Source organism: Tachysurus vachellii, chromosome 1 (genome assembly GCF_030014155.1).
Source record: "Tachysurus vachellii isolate PV-2020 chromosome 1, HZAU_Pvac_v1, whole genome shotgun sequence".
NCBI lineage: Eukaryota > Metazoa > Chordata > Actinopteri > Siluriformes > Bagridae > Tachysurus > Tachysurus vachellii.
In genome coordinates this window covers 33,816,144-33,836,541 of record NC_083460.1, presented here as the reverse complement: position 1 = coordinate 33,836,541, position 20,398 = coordinate 33,816,144, and the positions used below count along the sequence as shown (strand labels likewise).

Below are 20,398 nucleotides of genomic sequence, written 5' to 3'. Positions count from 1 at the left end.
ACAGGATCCTACTTCTTAGAGTAAAACAGAAGCTTGGATCATATTTTCTCTCTTCATAGCCTAAAATGTCCACTTGGGTAGACTACACTGAACTAATCCCAGATCAGGACTCTTAACTGAGAGCAGATTTCCACATACGGTCACCGTTCTCGTGCCGAGTGCAAGCCTAGCAGATGCGAACCATGTGTGTGGAAAAGCCGATTAAGGATTACTGCACCGCTGGGAGACGAACACACTCTCAAACCTGCTCTCAAGCTATCAGAGCTATCAAACTGTCTGTCATAAGCAGGCTCATTTACAAGCTGGAACCACGAGCACACTTTCCGTATTATCCGAGCAACGGCTAGCCAGACTGCATGTTAAACGCTAAACCTGAGATATTTCTGAAATGAATCATTCCTTTGTCCAAAATGCTGGTATTAGCAGTTTATTTATATTTTTATGCTTGAAATGCTTGGAAGTATTTATTATCCACATGCTGCATCTGTTAAATTACAAACATCCTTGAAAAAAGGATGAGTTTCTGTACAAAATTTTACACCAGGAAATTACCTTTGGTGGCAGACATTATTGAGTACATCACAGAGACATGCTGAAATTGAAGGGAATAAGGTATGATGGACTAGATGGCCAAATGTATGTGAACACTAGACCATCACACCCATATGCAGGTCTTCTTCAAACTCAACAAAGTTGGAAGTATGCAGTTGTACAGGTTGTTTTGGATGCTGTAGCTTTACAAATCTACCCTGGGATTAGGGTTAGGGTTAGGGTTAGATATAGGGTTAAAGGGTTAGGGTTAAATATAATTTTTTATTATATTTTGACCCAAATTCCTTGCAAGTTCCTTTCAATTAATTGTTGCAGGAGAAACGCTAACTTATTAGCTGTCACTCGAATATTAATTGGCACCTTCTTACCAATCAGATATGAGACTTTGAGATATGAAAACATTGCAGAGACATAATTAAAATCAGTGCAGTGTAGTACAGAACCGTGTGAATCTGTATTGTCTAAATAAAATCATTTTTCATTGATTGAAAGCTACACCTTGTTCACCAAGATTGATGGACAGCCTGGCATTCAAACTTTATAAACTTGCTTCACAAAGCCTCAACACGTTGAATAAGAAAACAATGTTAGGGAGAAGTTAGCCTTATCAGATCAGCTGCTGAACTGCGAGGATGAAATTCCACTTTAGGGCATTGCTGCTTCTCAGTGCTTTGAGTGAAAGAGACAGTTTGTTTCCTCTGAAAGAGGAAAGAGATATGGAGCTTCAGCTTCAACCATTTCCCCCTGTTATCTAACTGCCTCGGAAATTGAAAGGACAGATAGTACGCCTGCTGATGGGTGCATTGCTCCTGTCGTGTTGTGTACAGATCAGAGAGCTGCCATCTTTGTCAAGGACGTAAAGAGTGATAGGTTTTTCAGTCTTTTAGCTTTGGTAGGTTGCACCAGCTAATCAGAAAACTGAAGGTGTGTTTTATCAGCTGTAGCCTCTGTATCACAGTCAATATTCTTATGATTACCTGAAAGAACTTCATCTGCCAGTGTGGTTTGTCTGGAAATTATACAATACCTTAATATATACACCATATGACCAAAAGTGTGCACACACCAGACCATCACGTTTATGAGTTTTTTCCAAAACCATGGGCATTAATTTGGCCCAACTTTACTAAATGCACTATGCATTTCAGCATGTAGCAATCTCCTGGCATTCATCCATCATACTGCTAACATATGGCAGTGAATCATGATTCATGGATTCATAATTAACTTCAACATGATAAACTTCAGGGTGGCACGGTGGCTTAGTGGTTAGCACGTTCGCCTCACACCTCCAGGGTTGGGGGTTCGATTCCCGCCTCCGCCTTGTGTGTGTGTAGTGCGTGAGTGAATGAGAGTGTGTGTGTGCCCTGCGATGGGTTGGCACTCCGTCCAGAGTGTATCCTGCCTTGATACCCGATGACGCCTGAGATAGGCACAGGCTCCCCGTGACTCGAGGTAGTTCGGATAAGCGGTAGAAAATGAGTGAGAGAGTGAGAGAAGATAAAATTCATGTAATAACTAGAATAAATCTTTGAAAACTTATAATCTATATCTTTATATGTATTATATATATATATATATATATATATATATATATATATATATATATTTTCCATTGTAAGCTGCTTTGCATCAATGTCCATTGTTAAAAGTTCTATGTGAATAGAATAGAGTATAGAATAGCGTGAATAGAGTTTCCACTGCTTCAGAGTTCAGTGGTTGTTTGCTTTACACCACATTAGCTGACAATTGGTTGGTGTGATCTTACTGATGTTAGGCTTGTGTACAGATGCTCAGCCATGGAAACCCATTTCACAGTGTTCTGATGTAACGGAGGATAAGAGATTTTTACGTACCGTGTGCTCCAGCAATGAGAGGCTCCTGCTCTGTGAGCCAATTTATGGCTAGACTCTTTTATTTCACAATAATAGTACTTACACAAACATGGAAGAACTAGCAGGGCAGAAATTTCATGAAAGGTAAAAGGTAACGTCCAACGACAGTGCCGGGTTTAAAGTAACTGACCCATTCTATTGCCACTGTCTAAATCTATGATGGAATCACGTCAACTCCAAAATTTGGAGTGGAGTCCACGTACCTTTGGCCATAAAGTGTATTAATCTAAGGACAAAGGCTTTCCAGGTTTGTCTATGAGAGGCATTTCTTTTCCTCTGCACTTGTTGCCAATGGCTGAAAACACTCCACCTTTCAACCATTAATTAGCGCATCCATTTAATAATATGCGATCAAGGGTGGTATTTATATTCTGCTTTGATTCAGAGTGTCTGACTCCTTGAATGCCCGGAGCGCCCTCACACACTCCGCGGAAATGAGCCTAGCCATGTCCAGATAATTCCCTTTTAATGTGTTTGTCATAAAAAGAAATGGAGCATTGCTCGCACTCTCCACACACAGCAGGGCTCCGAACACACAGCAGGAGTGCGAGGCGATGCAGGGAAAGGAGGACCAAATTGAAACGTTACCCTTTTCTCTGATGGGATTAACAGAAGGGATTTTGTTCTGCCCAGCTGAGATATTAATTTGCATTGTTTTAAATTTTCCCGTTTCTTTCGATCTTGTTGCACGAATACAAGTATTATAATGTCTCTGGTGTTTGTATCGTTCTGTCAGGGCCAGAAAAAATACAGAGGAAATGCTCATTTCAAAGTGAGTTTGTACTCCTGCGAGTGCAATACAGGAAGAATCTCCACATAGATCAATAGAGCTGCTATACAGTTTAAAAAATGCATTTGAATATTAATCACTTAAGAGATTTAAAATTCCGGCGCTTTGGAATTTTAATCTGCCTTTCATTTGATGCTTATGCAAAAACAATGAATATCAGTAACACTGCGATTTGTAATGCATAAACCTCAAAGTGAATACTGTGTCAGTTTTTTCAAGCAAATAAAATCAGAATGCAAAACCCTCATATTCAATATACTCTAATCTCTTTGTCTATGATTTTTAGCTTGGTTTTAGATTCATGTTGGAGTCATGTAAAAATCCACAACAATCCAATTTTCAACTTATTTTTACTCGTTCTGCTTTCTCTTTTAACACAAAGCTAAACCAAATCCAAAATGGCTTTCTAGGCTTCAGTATGTAGGATATGACCTTAGTGGTATTGCAGATACTACAGAGGCGGCATTAGCTATAGCATTAACTATACGGGAGACGTGTAAATAGAAAGCTACTGTAGGTTTTCTGCTCAAGCGACTATCCGATCAGAATTCACTCGGCTCAGAAGCCATTGGGAGCTGTTATTTTCAAGGTAGCTTTTTTCAGGGTATATTCACAAACGTCGGTCATTTGAGCCAAGAAAAGACAAATGAGCGAGACTTTGAACCCTTTTGATGCACCAACTGCTTATTATTAAGTTGCTATGACTTTTCTAAGCGATCCGAGTACTTCCGGTACTTCCGGTACCGGGTCTCAAAGTGGCCTTTTTTCCCATAGACTCCCATTATAAACTTTGGAGGTTTATAACTTGGCAAGCTTTCAAACTATCTACACCAAACTCGGCCAGCTCCTTTAGGGTGATACTCTGAACAAACTTTTAAATTGGTGTACCGACTGGCCTTCGGTTGTGCCACAGCCCTGCCCCAAAATATGCAAAATCAAAGAACTTTTTACAACATGGACATGTGACATATCAAAACACTCACAACAATGAGGGGAACTTCCTCACATGTATTCTGATGACGTCACGTGATGTCACGTGAAAATAAAAAATTTTGCACAACATGAACATGTGACATATCAAAACACTCAGCCCAATGAGGGGAACTTCCTCAGGAGAATTCAGATGATGTCACATGCTCGTCTCCACTTGCCTCCAAATGTTTTGGCACCCTATCTTTCTGTCCACTTGCCTCCAAAAGTAACACTGACCCTTATGTCCACTTGCCTCCAAAAAGCACCGGCCTTTGCGAATACTTGCCTCGTCAAAGCCAACATCAAAGTTTGTCGCACATCTGGAAGAAAAAAATAATATACAGCCATCTTGCGTTCCTTATATTTGAATACCGGACAGATGCAAAAAGCATTTCACTGCATGTCGTACTCTGTATGTATGTGTATGTGACAAATAAAATTTGAATTTGATTTGAAGTGGACATTTTTGTCCACTGACGTGCACTAGAATTTAATTTTTTTTTTTTTTTTTTATTCTTACTGGGATTTTGTTAGCAATGTTGGCTCTTGTGCATCTTAATTCATGTCTAATAAATCCATCTAGTAGGAAAAATAGATCCACAAATAAACTTTTGATCATTCATAACTACATGCATGTTAATATTTTTTTAGATGGAATTATACTTAAGTGCTGATTCATTTTCTATAACAAAAACAACTCAGATGGTTTGTGCTTGCGCTAATATGGTATTGTGTCCTTATTAACAACTCTCCCTGAGACAAAGAAAGACTGGTGAGGAAATAGCTGTTTATAGGTGCTATAAATGGATTAGAAAGAAACTTTATAGTCTGTCTTTAATTGATAAAAAAGTAAATGGCAGTGATATAAGAGGAATCAAACACTTTGGTACATGCTGGAATAAGAAAATAATCAGCTACAGAATGGCTTTGTTTTCTGGTTGCATCGAATGTTGGGTATTTTTCTTTAACGATTTACCCTATTGGTCTTTATCCTTATCTTGTACAGATATTTAGTGTCATTTAGTAATTGAAATATGAATATTGAGTAATAATTTGTTTATTCAGAGCCATCTTCCTACATACAGTGCCAAGAGTCATTTAGCCCAAAGATCAATTTACATTAAATGACAAAAAGTAGATTGTTGTTGTTGTTTTTTTTCTACGAATGCAAATGTAATAAAAGTTTTAATAGGACTTGAACACTGAAATTTGTTCTGACAGCTGTTATACACTTTCATGCCTTTGAAATAAGAGTGGACAGATTTTGGCCATATGGGTGATTTTTCCACTTTCTATCTTCTTGCTTTCTCACACACCCGCACACATTCACACACACACTTACACAAACACTTATCTCTGTGAGTGGAACTGAAAGATGGAGATAGATGGTTGAGGCGGATGGGGAGTGAAGAGAGGCACGGAGAGTGTGCTGCTGAATGATAAACGAGAAGAACAAGAGAGAGATTTACGACACGGCACATCAGCGAGCCTTCAATGAGTGTTACCGCTGTAAGGAAATGAGGAGCTTGACCTCACATCAGTCTGTCATCAGTAGGGACCATGGGAAATGGCCTACAGGCTGGCGCCCACACTGAGCCCGGGTCTTCACGCTCCATCACTTTTCCTCTGTCTCGCAGCAGCCTCAGGCCTCAAACATGAAGTAGGAGATAATGTACGTGATTAAATGATCGTGTCAGCTTGAGACAAATGGCCTTGACTAGTAAGGAAGAAAAAAAAAATGTGTTCATTACATTCTACCAAGGAAGAAAAAGAAGACAGTTGAGATGTCTCAGTCACTGTAATATGGTTTCAGCGATTCATATACATACTGAGAGACTGCTTCATGAATTTTAAAAAACGAAACGCGAAAGTTGGCTTAGCAGCTTAATAGTTTTTACTATCCTTCTTACTTACCTGCGGCGACGTGAAGGAGGCGTGGCTTCTGTCTCTGTTAGAAAGGAGGTGTGGTCTGTGTATCTGTCAGTCTCAGTACATGAAGAAGGCATGGTCTATATTGTCTGTTACTGCCACTGAAGGAAGGAGGTGCGACCTCTGAGAATTCCAGTGAGGAAAGGAGGCGTGGTCTCTTTATCCATGCAATTCAGTCAAGGAAATAAGTGAACCTCGATTGGTCAGGAGGCTGATTTAATATTCTGTAACAAAACAGCATCTTTCTTTAATGAATATAAATTGTTCACGCTGGTAAACTGCTGCGGTATTAGACGAATAAGAGAAAGTATTGAGAAAGTTGGATTAGCAACTGAATAGCTCTTTGGCATTATGTTTTTTCTCTCGCTCGCTATCAGTCCATGTGAAGGAGGTGTGGCTTTTGTCTTAGTGCGGTAGGTGCGGCACACGTACCCGTCGGTCTTGATAAAAGAAGGAGGCGTGGTCTCTGTGTTTTAGTAAAGGATGGAGGCGTGGCCTTTGTTTCTGTACATTTCAGTGAAAGAGGGAGGCGTGGTCTCTGTGTCTGTGAAGGAATTTGTAAATGTAAATCTAAACAACTCGAAGCTAACACATTTTTTTCCTTAAATTTAAAATCAAATGCTTTACACAACACTGAATCAGATAGTATCGCATCACAACCAGCTCTACATCCTACTGCACTGAATCTCAAACCTGCTTTATACCTTTATTGCTCACGCAGCACATTGTTGCTCACACATCATTGAACATTGTACTGTCTTGAACAGAGCCACAGTAGAATTTACAAGGCTTTTATCAGCTGGATCAGGTGTTAGAGCAGGAAAATCACCGGGACTGAGAGTGCAGGGCTGGAGATAAAGTACACAATTAAACATCATGTCATTTGAAGGTGAATGTCTTTTCTGGTAAGGAAGAAAAGAAAGAAAAGAGGTGTTTCTAGTAAATTGAGCAGAGACATTTTAACAGAAACGACTATATATTATCGGGACTGATAATATTATCTGCTGAGGAGTAAGAGGCCTGAAATCACTGGGATCTAGCCTGATGTACATGATTAAGAGTTAGATTAAGGATAGTTAGTGATCTCAGTAGCAGATGTCAGCGCGGGTGTTATTTGTGTTCTCGCCTCCTCTTGCACAGTGTTAACTCCTAGGGCAATTATGAAGCCCGTCATCATCTGAGTCAGATCAGCTGAAGATGTAAAACTTGGCATACGGATTAAAAGTAGGTGTGATAACATGACGGAAATGTATTTTTAAATAAATCATCACCGGGCAAGTATGTGCCAGTCTGTCCTTGATTATGGTATTTGGCTGGACTTATTTTGTGACTTCATCTCCTATTGAGTCATCAGAGTGCTGGTACATAATGGAAAGATGAGTTCCACTTATGTTTTGTTTAGATGAGTTGTCTTCAAAGGAATTGCTTAAAATGTTCTTTTTTGTTTATATCCAGCTGACCCAAATGTGTGCGTGTGTGTGCGTGTGTGTGCGTGCGTGTGTGTGCGTGCGTGTGTGTGCGTGTGCGTGTGTGTGCATGCGTGTATGTGCGTGCGTGTGTGTGCATGCGTGCGTGTGCGTGTGTGTGTGTGTGTGTGTGTTTTATGTAGATGTTGCAGGCGAGGGCAGCCAGAGCGGCGCTCAGTTCCCTGGTCGGCCGTCTGAGGTGTGGTCTCAGTGGCAGAGTCAGCATCACAGCCAGCAGAGCGGAGAGCAACACACACACACTCAGCCCAGCCAGTCTGAGGTGTTCCAGGTACTCACTCTTTCACTCTCTCTATCTCTCTCTCTCTCTCTCTCCCACACACTCTCATACACATCCACAACACACATACACATCAAGACCAAATTTGACACATCATCCTAATGTTGCTTTTTCTAACTTGTAGTACTTTTCGAGGCTGAACTTAGTCTACTGTTTGCTTATTTAGTGTTGCACTGGAACTACGAGCAAGTATTCGGTGCAGCATAAAAAGTCCATGGAGTATGCAGGGTCAGATCTAGTTGCTTCTACCTGAGAGGTTAAGACACAGTGTTTCCTGGTGTACAGGAACATTGTGAGATTCGAGCTGACTTATAGTGTCTTTTGTGTCCAATTTTTAGATACTGAACAGTTGAATGCTGATGAAAGAGGAATGTGCAATGATATTGACTTGTCATTTGCACAGTGCTTTATTGGAGACTATGAGCTTTACGTACTTGTTAGCTTCATTAACCTTGCAGCTCCAGTGTAAATCTAATAAGCAAACATGTTTTGGCTAATTGACAAATAATTTGAGTTAAGCATGGAATTGTGTGTATTTTGGGTTTTTTGTTTTTTTGCAGATGAAAATCAAAGAGGTCTTTTTTGTTGTTTTTTTGTTGTTTGTTTTTTTAATTTTAATTAAAATCTTTCTTTAGGACATGTTGCCTATGACTGGAGACCCAACGCAAGGAACCGCCAACTACAACATTGAAGATTTTGCTGATTTGGGCATGTTCCCTCCGTTTTCTGAGTAACAGCAGACTAAATTGCTCTCTGGGTCATTTTTATTTTCTTGAGTTTTTATGATTATCATTTCAAACGTTGTCATCATTAAGATCGGTAAAACAAATACACTGCCATGTTATGCATCTCTTGAAACAAAATGAACATCTTCCTGTAAATGTACACAAAGAAAATGTCCTGTTTCTTTTTCGGGCAATCTGTAAGCAGTCTATCTTGTGACTGATTTATCTAGTACACGCTAGACATGTGCCGATATATTCTTTGCACAAACCGTGCAATGGTCATATGAATCGCAAATCCATAAATATACACAAAAAGCTACGTAGCCTTATCATTTGTGGCTCAGGATCAAGTGATAGCTGGGGTAGCTTTAGGGGCAAAGCTGAAGGCTGCAGATTCCATGCATTCTCTGAACCATAACCAGTGTTGTGTAAAAACAAATGAATTACCTTCACACACAGTTATTTTAACACTAAATCTACATAGAATAAATAATTATGGTTTTTAATGTTATTTTCTATAATACTTTTACTGGAGGTATTAACATTTATATTAGATGTATTTGTTAAGTACTGAAACACTGAAAGACATCAGTTTGATCAGTAAGGAATTAAAACTGCTAACTGACCCTGGTATCAATGTGTGGAATCACTAGACTTCATTCAGACGCAAGCACATCAGTCCAGTGTGTAGGGATGCATCGCTATTAAAAAAAAAAAAAAAAAATTCAGATCGCGAGTACAGTGTTTTTTGGTACAATTTTTACTGAAATGACAACAAAGCTTAAGGATTCATTTAGCACTTTCTTGGTTTATATAGCATCCATAAAAAGCACGTGTACCTTCATGCGCTTACGCTACTGGACTCATTCTTTATAAAATTTGCAAAGTTAATTGTAAATGAATGGAATTACCTAGCTACCGTATTTAATCTGGATCAAAAAGGGGATGCAGTGGAGAACAACAGGTTTTGTTTCACTTTAAAAAAAATCACGATTGTATAGCGCTATGTAAAGATCTTTATAGTTCTAATGTGAAATGATTTGCATGATTTTTGAGCTTTGTGTTTCATTCAACACAAAGTGGAAAAACATGGATGTTTTCCTGTTTGTCTTTTGTTTACAACCAGCTACCCAGCTAACTGTGTTCTACCCCTAACTCGCTCCTCCTCAAACAGTAACTGTATAGTCAGTGTTATTAATTTAACAAGTTAATGTCTGTATGTTGATTGATATGAGGCAAACGCTTGTATATACAGCACAAATCCTTTAAAGATATACTTTATGCAGCCATGATGATTTGCCATCACTCCATAAACTGGAAGAAACTCAAGATCGACAAGCAGGACTTTTTGAGAAAGCTGTTTTCTTTTGTTTTTCCTGGTAGGAATTACAAGTTGTGCCCTTGAGTCGAACGCACCATTATTTTCACTCACCTAGCTTTGTCTATAGAATTTCTCTCTCACGCATTGCTGCAGCAATGAATTCCTCATGCTGAGATTTACTTTGAAGATGTTTTATCATTGCTGGAATATGCCTGCAGTAGAACATTGAGATTTTTTGCAGTGTAAAGTTTGCAGGCTGCTTTGCTGTGATTGGCATTATTACTTGGAATTCTGTCCAGATTTCAGTCATTTTGTATCGTCTTTTCTTACAATAAGCTTTCGTCAAATGCTGTCACATTGTGTCTGACTTCAGACATTTTTTAAGAGCATTAGTAAATATCAGACTGATACCAGGATCATTGTTGATGCAGCCCTATTCCAGTGGTTTAAACCTTTAAATTTGTTCAATGAAGGGAAGTGGTGGCTCAAGCTGCCAAGCTACACTATTGGAGGCCCTTAACCCTCCTTGCACTAGGGGTACCGTATCCGCTCTTCGACTCTGGCTTCCTAACTAGCTGGGATATGAAAAATCTGGGGAAGTGGTAGCCCAAGTGATTAAGGCTCTGGATTGTTGATTGGGGTTCAAGCCCTAGTACCTCCAAGCTGCCATCTTAGGTCCCTGATCAAAGTTCTTAACCCTCTACACTCCTGGGACCCTGTATGCACCCTGCGCTCTGACCCCAACTTCCCCAACAAGTTAGGATATGCGAAGAAAGATTTTTACTGTGCTGTAATGTATATGTGACAAAAATAAAGGCTTCTTCTTCTAAAGTAAAGAGCTTACAAAATCCAAAACTTAAAAAAAACAAACCTTAGAGAAGACCGCTGTACTTTTGCTGCTTTCTAGATTGGACAGTTAGTGCACCTTCTGCCAAAAACAAGCTCCTCCCAAACGAGCAACTAGACACTGCATAACAAAATAATATTACAATAAAGATTGCAATTTATCCCTTGTTCAAATATCGGCACATGCCTAGCATACATATTTAAACACTCCTCAAGACAGATGGCTTAATGAGAGTCTCTGCTGTAATATCATGTATGATAAAGTATTTTTAGTGTCTCCTGTGATTTCTATACTGCACCAGCATTCTGCTTAGTGTGGCATATATAGTCTATATGTAGTGATGTCCACAATATAGATGATCTAATAATAGTCGTAGATGGTTATGTAAACAAAACGTGTTCCATTTCTAGCATCATATGTGATGCTTTTTTTTTTTTTTTTTTTTGTTAAACATTCAAGTGCTCTTCATCAGCAGCCTCAGTGCAGGATCTCAGCATTGCGTGTAAAGCATGTATGATAGTCTCTGTGGCTGCAGCGATTCTTCATGACCTTTCCTTTTTAAACTAACAGATATTTTATGGTTTCAATCTTTTACACAAAGAGTGTAATACAACTGAATGAAGGACTGAACTGAACGGAAAAAAAAAACCTTTTTGCTAAATGAATTATGGGCGTTTTTATGTAAATACTGTGATTTTTAAGTCTGTTCACATACACAGCTCTATGTGTGCTTGTGTAGGTTTAATATCATTATGTGCAATGTCCGTGCGTATTTAACTCGGTATTTAGTTAGCCTGGTTATTGTACAATGAGTTTAGACTTGTATACACTGTGTAAATGTGTCCTGTTCATTTTTGTGACAAATTGTGCTTGTGACAATAAATGCTCATTGAATATGTGGATTTCAAAGACAGGTTCAATTGTGTTCTGTGGGCATATTTATTTATTTATCTTTATTATTAATATTTCTCAAAAAAAAAAAAGAAAAAAGAAAGAAAGAAATAAAAAACGTTTATTCAACGCAACCCACAAATCAGACAGAATCCAAGCCACTTAACATTCCCCTGAAATCAAAATAGGTCTTTCAGAGCTTTTTGTACCTTATTGTCTCTTAGTGTCACAGACAATAAATCTAAAGAAAATACATTGTTGATATTCACATTTTTAATTTAACAGTTCAAGATTTTCATGATGAATTCCTGTATTAGCCTTGTGCTTTTCTAATGAAATGTTCCCTAGAACATTCTGGCCCAATATCAGCTCAGCAGTAACCATCATTAATTAGTGTTCATTATTGCATTTTGTAAAAATTCCATTCATTTATTTAATAATAATAATAAAAAAAGGAGCAGAGTCTAAGAAGACTCACAATCATAAATATTAATAATTTTGCTGTTTTGATTTCAAGGGCACTTTATGGGCCTGCTACTGGCTCTCCCGCCATCCTGAGATATGAACATACTACTTCCTGATCTTTCCTGACAGAGGAATATCTGAAGGGGAGCAGATTTTGGATTTGAACCCCGATTGAGCAAACAGCAAATTCAGCTACTAGTTACTGTAGCTAGCTACACTGGGAAAATAAAAATATTAAGGTAACAGCTGACGTAGTGCAGAAATAAAAAAAATAAATAAATAAATAAAAAAGAAATCCTGGATGGATCAGATTCACACATTGACACCCGAGGGATTTAACAGTAGGTAATCCACATACGAGCTTGTTTTGAAGGTTGGAGAACCTGGAGCTACAAAACAAGTCATGTGAAGAAGCTTTTATAGTCATTTCAACCATATATAGCTGACGCAGTACATAGTTATATGAGACAATGATTCTTCAGGACCATGGTGCTACATATAACAACACAGAGCTAACTTAAGTAAGTTAGTCCTAGACATATAAAGTGCAAACATAAAGAACAAACCTGGGACCACAGAAATTTGGAGGCACTAATTGGAGTTCCATTAAAGTCTCAGCACTGCCATATCTTTCTGAAGCTTTTGGAAAAGAAACGATATTTGAGTTGATCCTTTTGGCCTTAAAGAGACTATGACTGAATCATTGTATCCTGAAGGAAGCAGGATGGAGGGGTGGGATGTGTTTCAGCTTTGTCACACCAGCCAAGACATTTTGTCAGAAGGATGTAGAATGTTTGTGAGAACGCAGAAACACAACCCAGATTCCCATCCTGCTTCCTTTGATCAATTGTGTGGTCCATGAAAAGTAAAAAAGAGTACAAAAATATTCAATGATTCCGCTCGGGTTTCCGAACCTTGCCATGGCAGACTTCCTTGCTTCCTTCCTTCCATCAGATGTAGAACACTGATGCTTGCTTGCTTGCAAAGCCAAAAACGGACCAGCAAGTACTTATCTCACCCTGCACTGTACCATGAACCCTCTGTTCCTCAAGTACTGCTCAATCGATCCCACCATCGAACAGGGTACACTGGCTTCTAGGTGGTGGAATATATTTCCCCATGATGTCTGAACAGCTGAATCACTCGAGCTCTTCCTCACTGTGTCTAACTACCTCTACCTGAAGTACTTAAAATAGCACTTTCATTTCAAATATGATTTTTGATATGAATTACCTCCCAACAGAGGTTTTATACTGATGGTACCCTTAGTCTTGTGTAAGTTTCTGCATAAGGGCTTCTGCCAAATGTTGTAAATGTAAATAAAGCTTATATTTTAGAAAGGACAGACCCAAAATATTTCTGTTTGTTCTTGTACTGAGAAGGTTCCTGTAATTGTGGAGCAAACAAAGTTCATTTTATCCTGGATCATCTCATGGGAAACATTTAAAATACATACATTAAACATACATGGGACATTTAAAAAAACTTCTTGCTTCTAGTTTTATCAGGCCTTTATTGGATCCTGGTTTGTAATAGTACATTTTCCATAAAAAAAAAATAAATAAATAAATAAATAAAAATAAATATATAAATATATAAATAAATAAATAAAAACAAGTTCATGCAGACAAAGAGGTTATATCAGTTCTGTTTTTTCCTTCTCATTGCCCTGGTTGTTGTGCACACCTGAGAGGACTTGTTATAATTGGGTTTTCATGGAGCATCAAGTACTTTCCTCCATTTGTTCCATTGCAGTGAAGGGCGGCATGCCACAGCTCGCTCCCACCATTAACTGGAGGTCAGTGGAATCAGCTTGGATGCGTGACTTCCCTTAATTTCATAGTGAGTTCATTTCAGATTGCATCCACATTCCGGTGTGGGTTGATGGCGCCCTGGATCGAGCTCCTTAAATTTGTGCTTGACATTTGCCAAGTGCTTCTGCAATGCTGCTGATGGACTGTACTTGAAGTAAGAGAGGTAGAAATACTCTCTGCAGCTGCTTGCCGTTCAGCTGCTTTTGCAATTTATTTCTTTCACATGTCATGCTTGATTTCCTTTGCCTCTGTTTTTACTCAATAAATTCCCCTCCACCTTGCTGCCCCAAACCTCTTCTGCATTATAAATGTATTTATGTGTAAAAGTTCAAGCTGTAAGGTTGTAAAGAGCGTGGTAAAAATGGAGGGCCCTTGGAGCTGTGTTTTCTGATTTAGAGGGCACAGGGAGGGCACCGAATGTCTGCACTCTCTTCTGACAGCACTTTAGTCGTGCCCACTTGGGCTTCATACATTTCTGCCAAGGCCGTTTCTAAACAAATCAAATTGCACTGGCAGCCTGTCATCAAGATCTCGGTTGGTGTGAACAAGCCATAATCATTTGTTTTGTTCCTGAATGTTTTGTTTTGGTGAGCTAGGGCATTGAGAGGACAAAGGCTGGAGAGGCAGTTTCCCAGCTAACAATATTATCCAAATATTCAGTGATCATTAAATTATACATTTTTTAAGTTAGTTAGGGTGGAATTTTCAAAAAGAATATTCTTGCAATATTCTGGAAACAGGTACTAGTAACAATTTTTGGAAGTTAGACAAATAACAACATGGAAACATTAGTGTTGACTTTAGTGCAGTTAAAAATGTTTCAGAAATAAACCACATAAACGAAGCCACATAAACTTTTGTTTAAAACACAGAACACTTACCAAAAAGATTTAATACCTTAATGTATTTTGACAGGGGGGCACGGTGGATTAGTGGTCAGCATGTTTGCCTCACACCTCCAGGGTTGGGGGTTCGAATCCCGCCTCCGCCTTGTGTGTGTGGAGTTTGCATGTTCTCCCCATGCCTCGGGGGTTTCTTCCGGGTACTCCATTTTCCTCCTCCAGCCCAAAGACATGCATGGTAGGTTGATTGGCATCTCTGGAAAATTGTCCGTAGTGTGTGATTGCATGAGTGAATGAGAGTGTGTGTGTGCCCTGCGATGAGTTGGCACTCCGTCCAGGGTGTATCCTACATTGATGCCCGATGATGCCTGAGATAGGCACAGGCTCGCCGTGACCCGAGGTAGTTCGGATAAGCGGTAGAAAATGAGTGAGTGAGTGAGAGAGGTATTTTGAGAGTAGCCATTAGCCTACTAAACATTTGTTTAAAATCTGAGACCCCAGAAGAAACACATGTGGATACTGGGAGAACCTGGGATACTTCACAAAGACTTTAACATCAACCCAGGGCCTCACAGTGGCACATGGCATGCGCTATTGTTTCACTTTTGGTGAACACAAGGCTTAAGCATTATTCAACTATAGCAGTCGTGGGCTTGTTTATCATGTACAGTCATTATTCTTTAAGCCCACTTTTCCCAGTATTCTTTCCTCTGGGACTGATTACAGATCAGGCTAAAAGAGCCGGTCATCAGGGAGCCTGAGACCGATCCTCAGCAAAAAATACACTTTCCAATCTGCATTATGTGACATGAGGCATAATATGGCATAAATTAACATAGATTTTCAGAAAGCATTTCATTGCAGTGATGTCTTTATCCTTACAGTTATAACAAACTTAACGTGCGATGGTCCTGTTTTATGGGGATGTTTAACATAGCGTGTAACTTTATTCGCTAATATCACTAATATCAGACAAATAAAAGATGCATAAAGTATATTCATTATCCTAGGAGTGTACTGGTGCTCACAAGGCATTGAGCATTGTCTGTTTATTCATCTCCAGTAACTATGGATGTGTCACAGGAATTAAAACTGCTAGTGTGTTTGCATCTGGGGGAAAAGACTCATCTATGTTCATTGGAATAAATCGCAGACATGAACAAGAAAATAACTGCAGGGGCGGGTTGGAGCAGTCAGGCTTTCTGTGGCAGGTTTTCCAGAATTCCTTCAGAGAGAGAGCAAGTTCAATTAAATTAAACAGTCCTGTACACACCTCTGTCTTGTATAATAATAATCTTTAGGCACTCTTTGGTGAGTCATGCTGCTACAGTGCTATTATAATAATTTTACTCTTTCACTAACATGGGTTTAAAGAGAAACTAAAGAAGCGATACATGAACTTAGAAAGACCTGTGGCTTTTTAATAAGATAATTAAATAAATGTACTAATTATGAAATTAATCATATAAATAAACAAGTACTTATATAATAATTATATAAATCATCATCATCATCATCATCATCAAAGTGCATTTTTGACTCAATATAGGTTCCTTTACTACTCATTTCATTCCACAAAGTACTAGTAATACTAGCACAATAAAACTGGAACTGTATTTTTTTCATTGTTTATTCATATAGTGTCAAAGGTTCTAACTCAGTGAATTTTGCAAGACAGGCACCAATAAAAACAGTATTTGCTAGAGAAGCAAGCAGCACTTGTCTTTGCTGGTTTAGATCATACAGCTGTGATCTTTTATTCTGGATCTGCAACGGACTTGCACTGGTGTGATCTTACCAAGTTATAAAAGATTAAAAAGTCACAATATTAGCTTGCAGTTGCAAGATAGAAAGTTTTATATTTATGTACAACTGTGGGAAAAAAAAGGTGTTCAATATTTTCTTATGTGGTGAAACCACTGCTTCAGAAGTATTTCTCCTTGGAGAACTGACATGCAGAAGTGTGTACACACAGATGTGTGGCAGGTCAATCGGAATGCGACCTTAACGTTTCAAAATGTTGTGTCCAGAAAAGTGCAGAAAAGGTTGAGTCTAGTGAAAATTGAACAAGAAATAAAATCATCATTTCTGGTTCTTTTCTTAAACATGAGGTACAGTAGAAATTGGCCGTTCAACTTTTGAACCAAAATTGTAACAGGGGATAAACTCAGAGTAGAATACAAACACATTATTATGTTTATATATTCAATTCAAGTATACACCTGAGCAACTCAGAGTTAAAAGCCAGTATTATCTCTGTTTCAGTTCTGGTATTTAATCTGAGAAAGGCAAGTGAAAAGAAAAGATATGTCATGAATTAAAGACTTACTCTCATGTACAGTATCTGCCCATGACTCCATATATATATGCTAACAACATATGTGCTAACAACCTTTTTCATCTTCATCTTAAAAACGGCAGGTATTTGTAACTCTTCATGATTCCTGCCACTTTCATAAAAAAAAACCTAGTTCAGAAACCATCATGCTGCCTCCACCCTTATGCATTGTCAGTATGGTGTTCTTTGGTGTGACGGGTAGTGGCATGGTTTGTTTATTCTTTAACAAAAAAAACACTCTTCGGTAGCATTTTTATGGATTCTTTAGTCTGTCCCCTTCACAGAACCTGTACTTGAGGCACAAAGATAGACAGAACCTTTATTATTTTTTAAATAATTATATTTATCATCAGGTTTACAAAGAGTAAGAACAGATAAAAGCTTCAATGAAATAAATTGTTTGAAGAATGTGTTTTTGGGAAATGTAGCATTCATAACCAGAGACTTAAGCTGTTTGTAGAGTTCAATATAGGTTCCTTTACTACTCATTTCATTCCACAAAGTACTAGTAATACTAGCACAATAAAACTGGAACTGTATTTTTTTCATTGTTTATTCATATAGTGTCAAAGGTTACGGGTAGTGGCATGTTTTGGGGTTTTTTCAACAAAAAATTGGACTTATGAAACCATAACACATTTTGCTCCATGGTTTATAGAGATTTAGTGGCTTGGATGCTTTCTGTGAGAAAAAGCTTTCTTTTAACCATAGCCTTCATGACAACAACCATATACATTCAAAGTATATGACTGTTGTCACATTCAGAGACTAATCAGTACTGCAGCTCATAATGTTGCCATAAGTCTCTTGAAAGACTCCATGGTAAGTTTTTTTGCTTGTACTTTTACTTTTCTTGTAAATTTGGAAAGATGTCCTGGTCTGTTGATGTCACTGCTTTGCTCCATTTTCTCTATTTGTTGATAATGACGTTTATGGTGTTCCGTGGTACAGCTAATGTTTTTAAAATTCTTTTATATGCCTCTTTCCTGATTGATACCTTTCAACAAATGAGATTCCATGAATGCTTTGTAAGCTCTATGCAGACTATGGCGTCAACGGTTTGATGAAGAAACAAATTCTACAATAAGAGCTGACGCCACCTCTCCGATTATAAAAGGATTTGCAAACTTATACAACCAGGTTATTATTTTTTTGTCATTTAATTAGGGGTGTGTAGACTTTTATTTACCCATTATTTACCCATTTGCACATTCGGTAACCTATTTTTTTTTCGCCATTCTAAAATATATTCAGAAACTTGTTTACACTCATTGCCTATAGCATTTGGAAGCTCTATCTGACCCAGATAGATAGTACTGCAGTATAGCATAAATATCATCTCCAGCGATGCGTCAGAGCTATATATCATATAAACGATTCGGAAACTTCTCAAAGTGAAATAATAAAAATCAGTGACAGTGTTTTTGCCAGTACTACATATCCTCACCCCAGCAGGTCTACATCCTAACTTGCAAAACAAAGGTGCCTCTGACACTTTTATGTGCCCTAGTTGTTTTGGACAGTGCTATTAGTCTTAAGCGGCCATACTGAAAGTGGACTTCAGTTGGCGAGGTGAAGGATCTCTCCTAAATCCTCCTGAAGTGGGTATTTAATATAGAAACAAAATACAGATCAATAAATTCCATCTCTCGTATAAGTGGTAGCTCAGCAGTTCTATTGTGACAATCAGCACAATCAGGTTCTGACTGGAAGCTTGTGTTCAAAACTCAAGAGACACTTTTGGGCCCTTATGCAAGGCATTTAATCCTCAGCTGCTAAGCTCTGTGACCTGCCCTAGCAAGGACATTTCTTTATCGACATGTTTACTAAATAAGCATTTGGGGGAATGTATAGATTTAAATCATAACGCATTTAGCGTGAGAGTTATGCTAAAAAAATTAACACTCTTTGGTAGCATCTTTATAGATTCTTAAGTTTGTCCCCTTCACATAACCTGTACTTGAGGCACAAGGATAGACAGAACCTTTATTTTTTAAAATATTTACAGTATATTTATCATCAAGTTTACAAAGAGTAAGAACAGATAAAAGCTTCAATGCAATAAATTGCTTAAAGAATGTGTTTTGGGGAAATGCGGAGTTCATAACCAGAGACTTAAGCTGTTTGTAGAGCCTGAATGGGGGGGCATAAGCAATAAACGGCAATAAACAGAAATACAAATAAGTAATTCATTTTAAAGTGTTTTTTTTGTTTGTTTATTATTTTTTTTTGTAAGGATTGGTTACAACTGGACATTTGGAGTGGAAGAGGATGATTATTGCACCATTGAGGAAACAAGACACTAAAGTAGTGTCATCTTGCCTTACCGAGCATATTTGGTCTAAGAGAAGGACATTCAAAGAAACTCTTTGTTCTGAACCAAGGTTGCAGCAACATTCAGATGCTCTGTAAAGGTGATATAGTATGCAAGGTGTGGCTAGTAACTAGACCAGTAGTCTGGAAAAAGATAATGATTGTATTAGAATTTTAACAACTTCTGAGAGATCATGTGATCTGATCACTAAGCTCTAGTGTATACTGAGGTTAAGAATGGACCAATAATTGGCCCCATAAATGTAAATCAGTGCTTTGAATCTGTATGATAATTACTTTTGAACAGAAGGATGAATGTGAAGGTTCTGAGTGAGAGAGCTCCTGTGGTTGCTAAATATCCACTTTTGACAGATGATGCAACCTAATTTAAAACCAGAACAGAAAAGAAGCAGAGCAGTTTCTTTTCACACATTCAAATAAGCATGAAACACTACATTAATAGTCACTTTTTAAACCATCGATTTCATCCCTTGTTTACTAAATGCACCTTCTTTCATTTTCTATAAACTTTATCCTTGTTAAGGTCACAGTGGCTAGGGAACATATCCTGGGAACTCTGGACACAAGGCCTGGATGAGACGCCTGTCATTCTACTTATTCACTCTATTACAGTTGCCAATCCATATACTGGAATGTTCTTTGGGAAGAAGGAAAAGGAAACCAGAGAACATAGCGGAAACCCACGTGGGTGTGAATATGTGAAACTCCGTGGTCAGGATACAACTAGTGATCCTAGAGCTGAAAAAATGGCAATGCTACTCACCGCACAACATAAAAAAAAATAAATCCAACTATTCGAATGGAAAAAGAGTATTTCAGCTTTAATGACACATACTTCTTGTACGTCTTAATCTTAGGAAATGACAATGTTTTCAGAGGTAAACATGGGAAAATGAATCAAACAATTGTGTTTTAGCAT

The 20,398-nt window shown here is 38.2% G+C and overlaps 1 protein-coding gene across 4 annotated transcripts in view; it reads left to right on the top strand.

Moving 5' to 3' along the window:
- arnt2 (aryl-hydrocarbon receptor nuclear translocator 2) overlaps window positions 1-11,704 on the top strand; it is a 98,908-nt gene extending 87,204 nt beyond the window's left edge. For all 4 annotated transcript variants that reach the window (XM_060884075.1, XM_060884066.1, XM_060884058.1 and 1 more), the window contains 2 exons: window positions 7,748-7,893; window positions 8,538-11,704. In XM_060884075.1, coding sequence (XP_060740058.1) covers window positions 7,748-7,893; window positions 8,538-8,636 — 245 coding nt within the window. In that variant the 3' untranslated portion in view covers window positions 8,637-11,704. The remainder of the gene's footprint in view (window positions 1-7,747; window positions 7,894-8,537) is intronic.
- The last annotated feature ends 8,694 nt before the right edge of the window (window positions 11,705-20,398 follow it).